The sequence below is a fragment of the Dipodomys merriami genome, unplaced genomic scaffold (genome assembly GCF_024711535.1).
Source record: "Dipodomys merriami isolate MVZ:Mamm:240054 unplaced genomic scaffold, mDipMer1.0.p SCAF_29, whole genome shotgun sequence".
NCBI classification, from domain to species: domain Eukaryota; kingdom Metazoa; phylum Chordata; class Mammalia; order Rodentia; family Heteromyidae; genus Dipodomys; species Dipodomys merriami.
In genome coordinates, this window is record NW_027204381.1 from 5,198,880 (window position 1) to 5,207,372 (window position 8,493).

Genomic DNA, 8,493 nt, shown 5'->3' on the forward strand with positions numbered 1-8,493 from the left:
CATCCAAGGGATAGTTCTGTTCCCCGGGTCCTTAATAAACTGTACTGTACTGTGTGCAATCCTTTCTTTCTTCTCATGGCATCTCTGCATTTGGCTGTTGGATCTTACATTGGCCTATTGAGTGTCTACATCCACTAGCGACACTCTTGATTTTCCTAGAGTGGTTCAGCTCTAAGGTACAAGTTGATGGTGTTGGAGCACTTTCACCTTAGAAAGGTCCATTCATCATCTGCTCTTATGGTTCTACAACTGCAAAGAACATCCAGACGCAGGAAAGTGTTACAAAATAATCTGCATTTCTTTTATAGCAAATAGGCACACGTGGTCAATGATTCTATGGGTTTCAAGGTCTATCGTATATCCCAGTTGATATACACTTCCGTCCAGCTTGGGTTTTCATGATTTCTGAATCCCATTGGAAAAACTATCTTCTCCTTTTTGAACTTCACCATCTTAATGATTTAGCACCTCCCCAGGACAGCAAGAAAGAGCCTCATGGAAGCCCTGCTTTGATGCTTAAACCTCACATGACCTTCTATGTTGTTTCCTTGTGATCACTTGGTTGTGTGGTTGAGTAGAGAATTGATTTGCATTTCTCCTCTGGAGCCCATAGGCTTCATGGACCAGTGCAGTACCTACTTAGCATTCTGTGTATCTGGTTTTTTGATGATGAGATAACCTTTTCTGTTATGCGTATCTTGAGCTCCCTAGAACAAGGCAAGCTGAAGGATGAATACAATAAGAAATGGGCCCTGGGAGAGGGATCTGGAATATTGCCAGTGGAGCAAGTGTTGAGACTGAGATCTCTATCTGGGTTCTCATACCTCCTGACAGATGTCATGATCTGAGTGTGAGTATAAAAAGACTGGGGCAGGTGACGGCAGTGGTTGTGTAGCTCTACCATCGTCTATCACAAGAGTTCTTGTTCTCTGACACAACCTGCTTTCAGGAGTGAGCTGAAGTGAAATGAAGACCCTACTGAAGCCCATTGTCTTTGTGCTCTACATGCAGCTTGGTAAATGCCTTGGTGGTGGTGGACTGTTGAGAAGCTATGAGCGCTGCCTTATCCTATTGCATTGCTCCCCTCCCCCTTCCTTGGGTCTGTGACCTCCACCTGGGCTTCTGAGGAATGGAATCCAGCTGTGTACATGGAAAGACTCCATCCCTGCCTTCCTGACTTTCCATTTGGTTCCCTTCCTCAATGCTTCCCTTACCTCCTCTGGGATCTGGCCTGCTTTTTATACTCCTTGAAGCATAGCTTCCCTGAAGAATGAGGAGTTAGGGAATCTCAATCAGCCTGATTGTCCTCTGGATCATACTCCAAGATCTGATAACCCAACACATGTTCTGTCCTCTCCATTCAGTATGTATTGTCTGGGGTGAGATAGGAAGTGAATTCTGAATAACATGGGGGTGCAGAATGGCCCATGTCCTTGCCTTTCCCATCATTTCTTCCCTTGTCTACTATTGGGAGAACATTAGGTCATCTGTCTACTTGCTCTGGCTCAGTAGGTTGCTTCAAGGCACCGCTTCTGGGAGCTTAGCCCTAACACAAAGCTCTGGTTTAGCCACACTGTGGAGGAGTTCCGATAAACTGGGCACCCTATGGGAAGTGACAGGCATGAGTGGTCTCTCCTCTCAGCATGGTTTTTCTCCTTGCAGCCTCATCTCTCCTGTGTAGACATTGTCCTGTCTTCAGAAGTTCGATCTGTCAGGAAGCGTTGGCTGAATGCACGGCTAAGGACGGCGAATTATGTATGATTAATCGAACCTGGGAGTATGATTCAGGTTGGAAGTGCATTGAGTACTCTGGTGTTAGCTGTGGAATTTCCCACTTCTCTTTCAGGACTCAAACCTAGGCCTTCCTTTCAGATAGGAAATGAGGTGTGAGGCTGTGAGTCTTGTGTAGATATTACCTTAATTGGAGAAGTCTATGATCAAACAGCAAATTGAATGCATGCTAGAAATTCTCCACCAATGTACAGATCCTTCATGAGTCTCCTGAACTCTAATAACCTTGTTATTTATGGCTCAAAAGCTCTGAACACTTGGGTGTATATACACGGTATTTCTGACCCTCCATCCAAATGATACCTATTTAACTTGTCCAAAGGCGATCAAGCTTGTGTCAGCTTCTTCCAGGTACTGTGGAAATGTCTGTGTCTTCAGACTTCCATCTGTGCTCCCAAGTCTCACTTCCATGTCCATTCTGGTCCATCAATCACACTGCATTCTAATTATCTGTAGCTCTGTATTACCTGGCCCTTGAGAGTAGGCTTGGTATTACTCCCATCTACGCCGGTGCTGACCCCAGAGCCTGGAAAGCCAGCAGATTTTCAGCAAGTTCTTTGTGCCTGTCTGCCTGAGAGGGAGGAAATGCTGGGTGTTTCAATGTCTGGAACTTATGCTCACCATCAAGTGTCTATTCTCCAAGTCTCAAGACTCCTGGGAGAAGGAACTTGGCTCAATATGACTTAGAAGTATGTGTCAGGATTATGCGTTAGGGGTATTCTTTCACTTAATATATTTTTGATTAATCTATATTGGAGTTCAAATATTGGCTATACAAATAACATATTGCCAGATGCCGGGGCTCACACCTTTAATCCTGACTACTCAGGAGGCTGGGATCTGAGGATTGTGGTTCAAAGCTAGCCTGGGCAGAAAAGTCTGGTCTCTTATCTCTAAATAACCACCAGAAAACCAGGAGTGGTGCTGTGGCGCAATTGCTACAGCGTTTGCCTGGAGCTGAAGAGCTCAGAGCCAGGTTAAAGCCCAGACTTCAAGCCCAGGACCGGAAAAACAACAACAACAACAAAATCTTGTGGCAGGAGCTGGTAGTTAATGCCTGTAATCCTAGCTGCTCAGGAATCTGAATCTGAGGATTGCAGTTTAAAGTCCATCTAGGAAAGTTTGTGAAACTTTCATCTCCATTTAAGTACACACATATGCGTGAACACATACACACAAATATCTTATTTCTGCTTTTGTTTTCCACAGATGTAAATACTCACCGTGGAGAGGCTACATGCATGAGAGATTGCCAAGATGCCGAGCTCTTTGTTGGCCCTGATATAGTACATACGTACTGCTGTGATAGCGACTTTTGCAATGACATCCATATACCAGTGATGCTGTCTTAGATTGAGTGCGCTTCAGACGTCCTGTGTGAGATGAGCGCGAGTCAGATACCAGGGCTTCCAGCACAGTTGAGTCCAACAGCTGATGTCTAGCTAAAGGCCTCATGTAGAACGTCCATAGGATATTAGTGTCGCAATTCTACTTATTAATAGATCAAATGATCAAAATTGGTAAGACTCATCTTTCCCAAAGGTAGACTTTCTCACCATGGAATGAGATTCTTTTCCATCAGAGACCTGGAATGCTACAGCTGTTTTATTACCATGAATGAAAATCAGCCATCTGGAAGATTTGCTTATCATAAATGAAAGTAGGACTGAGCAATCACAGATAGAAATTTGGTGTTTCAAGCTTCATCCAACAATTGTTTATGATAACATTGCTGATAGACAATAAAGTCACTAGATGCTTAATCTGGTTTGTGAAGACTGTTCTTTTTCTGAGCTTGATCAAAAGAAATTCTGCCAAGTAGCTCTTTGTATTACAAACTGTAAGCAGCAATTTCCTTTCCTATTCTCTTCTAGACTCCTAAGCAAGTACATTTTCTCTTTGTTTTTCCTTTTTCCCTGTTGTTTTTTGTTGGTTGTAGAACTTGAACTAAGTGCCTTAACCCTGTCCCTAAGCTCTTTTGCTCAAAGCTAGCATTCTACTTCTTTGAGCCACAGGGCCATTTCCCGTTTCCTGGTGGTTAATTGGAGATAAGGGTCTCATGGACTTTCCTACTCTTACTGGCTTCAAACAGTGATTCTAAGATCTCAGCTTCCTGAGTAGCTAGGATTGTAGGCATGAGCTTGTAGTGTTCTTTTGTAGAAGATGGAAAATACATTTAAGTAGTTTTACAAAGGGAAGAGAAACCACTTGTTAGTTCCTAAATCCATCCTCTTCAAAGTCACCTCTTCCCTTGTTCTCCTCAGTCTCTCCCAAACTCACCCATTCCATCAAGGTAGCTAGCTCCATTTTCACACAGTTATATTCAGTATCACAACTGTATCCTCACACCCTTCCCTTCTCCATTTACTTCTCACACATATCCTCTGATCTCCCTCCTCCCCTGGGTAGTCAAGAAGGTGAAAATATCCTCCCTGCGAAAATATGCAGTGGTGTAACTCTTTTGAATGTTTTGTCAGGGGTAACATTTTCATCTCGTTGATTCAAATGTTTTTCCCAATGTTCTAGTTGATGTAGACTGAACTTTCTCTGTATTTATATGAGATGTTCAGCTCTCATCAAGTCATCAAGTATTTAGTTCATTGAGATATGTTTTATTGATGGGTATTTGCTCAAAGTGAAAGTTTTCTTATGAGTTTGATATTGTAAGAATTCTATGCAAAAGGAAAACAAGAATACGATTAAACGTCTCTGTGAAACCTGTTTTTCCCCAGACAATAGCTAGCTGTATTAATTCTGAAAACTCATATTTGTACCAATGACATTTTTTCAATCTAAAAGTCTCAGAATAAATAAAAATTTCTCAAAAGACTTAAATGAAGTAAAGCATATAATTTAATAAGTAACTACAATTATTAGATTACTAATTTTGCCAATTATTCTTATAACTGTTCATCAGGAAAGTTTGTTCTCTCTGTGTTCATTTTGGTTCTGGTCTCGTTTCCTTCACTGTGTAGATTTTCAGTTATTTTCTTTTTTCTGGTACACCAGAGTTTGAACTGAAGGTGTGACTTGCTTGGCAACAGTCTCTCCCTTGAACCATGCCTTCAGCCCAGCTTTTTATAATAATTTAGCGATGGAGATTCTTGGACTCTTCTGTCTAGGCTGGCTTTGAGCCTCTAATCCTCCACATCTCTGCCTCCTGAGTAGCTAGCTTCACAGATGTAAGCTCCTGGCTGAGTTTTAGTTGTTTCCTACTATCAGCTTTGTAGAATTTAATAGCATCTTAATGTGTAACACTCTAGATGAAATGCATTCAACTTAGTTTCCAGCTGTATTATTTCTTTTAAAAATGTATTAGCATAAATGAATTGTGCAAAGACTTTCTTGTGGTATTTATAACATGCAGATAATGTTCATGGATCAAGTTGATTCCAGCTGTATTATTCTCTTTCCCTGTTAAATTTTTTGGAAAACAATTTTTGGTAGGTTTCCTTATGCTATTTTATACACAGATATAGATAAATAGATAGATAGATAGAAAGATAGGTAGATAGATACATAGTTAGATAGATTTTATTACCTGCCTCTATCATCTATTTATTTATCTAATATACTTCTCTAATATTCACACCTCTGTCATCCTCTCCTTTTTACCCTTCCAATACCCACTGGTTCTCCCTCAAACAGTTCTTTTTAATAATTATATTAAAATGCTTCTTTTTAATGTTACTTGTAGGAGTGTGTTTGGGGGAGGGTACAAAGTCTTGAATTCTGGGTCAGGGTACTGTCCCTGTGCATTTGTGCACAAGGCTAGTGCTCTACCACTGGAGCCACAGCTCCACTTGGCTTTTTGGTGGTTAATTGGTGATAAGTGCTTCAAACCGTTATTCTCAGATCTCAGCCTCTTTTTTTTTTTTTTTTTTTTTTTAGAAACGCCATAATTTATTCTGTTGTATAAAAAAAAGTCATTCTTATTATATACCAAAAAATGTCTTCCCAGAAGAAGAAATATATTATTTCAGGTCATAAATAATCAGCAAACATTCAACTGTTGGTAACTTAAAAGACAAACACACACCCACTGGTGTTTCCCACGGGTTCTGAAAACCAACCGGCTTAGGGTCTATTTACATGACAAGACACTGGACACACACACAGAACACAAAAACAAAAAAATTGAGGTATTTGTTCCAACTAGGAGTAGACACAGACATGTGTGAAAGCAGATCACCTTCACAAAAATAAATAAGATATAGTCTTATACGTGTACGTGGTCAGGAATGATAATACTGGGAGTTATGTCAAGCATGACGAAATTTCTAGAAGGAAAAACAAAACAGAGTTCCTACAATCCTTTCTTTTGTGCCGCATTCTGTCACTGGGGTCTGAGAAACACCCCCAAGTTATAGATTGGTCCCCAATGTGCTCAGTTTAACCAACTTCTTGTAGCCAAAGCCATCATTCATGACTGCTTATTTGGAACCAAGTGAATGAAATGACAAGACCAGCAGGCCCGGGGACCCCCTTCCAGGGGAGAGGGGGGGTTATTGCTTCGTTCCTCTCGGAGCCTAGAGTGAGTTCCGGTACTACAGGTCACCCCTCGCGACTCTTCAGCAGCTGGGAGAGGTGGTGATGGGGCTCTGCAGGTAGCTCAGAGCACTGTTGGCCGGGTGCACAGGGATGGAGACCGGGAAGTTGAACACGGTGGTGGTGGATGTGCTTCTGTCCAGCACTGCCATGGCGGGGCTTCCGGCCTCGGCCGAGCAGTGAGGGGCCAGGACCTGGGACTCGAACTGCAGCAGCTGGCCCATGAAGCTGAAGTTGGGGGAGATAACGCTCCGTCTCTGCTTCACGAACTCAAAGGCCTCGTCCAGCTTCACTCGGTTAGTCCTCATGAGGTAAGCAAGGCAGATGGTGGCAGAGCGGGAAATGCCCGCCTGGCAGTGGACGAACACCCTCCCTCCAGCGTTCTTGATGGAGTCTATGAAGTCAATCGCCTCATTGAACCAGATGCTGATGTCCGCCTTGTGGCTGTCTTCCACAGGAATGCTCTTGTACTGGTAGTGACCCTCAAAATGGTTAGGACAATTGGCTGAGACGTTGATCAAGGCGGTGATGCCCAGGGCATCCAGCATGTCCTTTCGGGAAGCGTGGTAAGCACTTCCCAAATACAGGAAGGGCAGGATCTCCACGGGGCCACCCTGATCATAGAGCGGGGTGCTGCAGGAGCTGCACCCGGACTGAGCGCTGTCGGGGACGCTGGTGCTCAGGGGAAGGCTGAGCCCCAGGGGTGTCGTCTGTTTGCTGCACAGCTCGGGACAGGAAGTCGAAAACGCCTCATATCCTCCTTGCAGGACCAGCACCGGGGTCCCGCGCGCCTCGCGGCGCAGCGCGCCGGCCGCCAGGGCCAGGGTGCCGTCGCGCTTGGCGGCGTCCGGGGCGGCGCCGCGCTCGTCCAGCAGCACCACGGCGCGGAAGGCGCCGGCCAGGAGGCGGCCCCGCAGCTCGGCGTTGGGCACGATGTGCTCCAGGCCCATGGCGCCCTTGGCGCGGCGCCGCACGATGGTGCTGAGGCGCACGTTCACCGAGCCCGCGATGTGGCCGGCGTTGAAGGCGAAGAAGGAGCGGCAGTCGAGCAGCAGGCACTGCGCCGCGCGCTCCCGCAGCAGCGCCCGCAGCGCCCCGGCGTCCAGGACGCCCACCTCCATGACCATGCCGAGGCCGCGCAACGCCCGCGTCCGCCCGTCCGTCCGTGCGTCGGTCCCTCCGGGGCCGAGCTCGAGGGCGATCGCGGGTCCCCACGGGTGATGGCCGCCGCCGCGCGTCCGCCCGCCCGCCCGGTCGTCCCGGGTCTCCCGCTCGCTCGTCCTCCGCCGCCGATCTCAGCCTCTTGAGTAGCTAAGATTACAGGCATGAGCCACTGGTGTCCAGCTTTAATATTGTATTCTGATGTCCTAGAGAGACTGCACCTCATAAGGGTGACAGATTTCTAGAATTAGCATAGAAGTCATCTCCAAGTATGCCTTTCAACTGCAAAACAACCAGGCCAGGGCCCTAACTTCCCACCACCAACATTTTCATTCTAGGCCTATTTTTCTTGCCTTAATGCTCCAGAGCTCTTATGTTTCCTGAAAACTACAATCTAGTTCTTCCTTGAGTGGCTTACATGCCTTGAACGGCCTACCCATGGGAAAACCTCTACTTTCTCTCCTCACTCCATCTAGTGGTAGTCCATGTGGGCTTGTATAGATTGGTAAGTTTTGTCTTGTTGGAAACAACAAAGTATATTTGCAAAGGCAATTGTGTCTTGCTCTGTAGGTCTCCCCGAGTCTGAATAATAACAAAAGAGTGTAGAAATGATTGGCCCAGCATGGCGTCATCCTCTGGCATGGTTTTTTCACTCAAGGCTTTTTCACTCTGCCACTTGAGCCACAGAATCACTTCCAGCTTTTTGCTAGTTAACTGATGATAAGAGTCTCACTGACTATTATGCCCCTGCTGGCTTCAAACCATAATTCTCAGACTTCAGCATGCTGAATAGCTAAGATTGCAAGCTTAGCGCCACTGCCTGTCTTTAAAAGCCCTTATTTTCAATGACCATATTCTTCTATTAAAGATGAACCTCAGGTAAACAAACTGGTGATGGATGGCAGGAATGGACCCTGCTCTTCATCATTCCAAGAATCAGATGAATGTCCTTTATCTGGCTGTGTGGATGACTGTGCTCCCCAGTTGACCTCA

The 8,493-nt window shown here is 45.3% G+C and overlaps 1 protein-coding gene and 1 long non-coding RNA gene across 2 annotated transcripts; one reads left to right on the forward strand and one right to left on the reverse strand.

Moving 5' to 3' along the window:
• Positions 1-879: 879 nt before the first annotated feature.
• Positions 880-3,554, forward strand: LOC138838759 (uncharacterized). The gene is made up of 3 exons (XR_011375741.1): positions 880-1,015; positions 1,663-1,788; positions 3,001-3,554. It is a non-coding gene; the product is annotated as an uncharacterized lncRNA (long non-coding RNA).
• Positions 3,555-5,687: 2,133 nt separating this feature from the next.
• On the reverse strand, positions 5,688-7,619 carry LOC138838860 (dual specificity protein phosphatase 1). Its single transcript, XM_070038258.1, has one exon. It carries the CDS (start codon positions 7,464-7,466, stop codon positions 6,363-6,365), a length of 1,104 nt encoding a protein of 367 aa, XP_069894359.1. The 5' UTR covers positions 7,467-7,619; the 3' UTR covers positions 5,688-6,362.
• Positions 7,620-8,493: the final 874 nt, after the last annotated feature.

Coding starts and splice junctions, on each gene's coding strand:
- LOC138838860 (XM_070038258.1), bottom strand. CDS start 7,466: ATGGTCATGGAGGTGGGCGTCCTGGACGCCGGGGCGCTGCGGGCGCTG.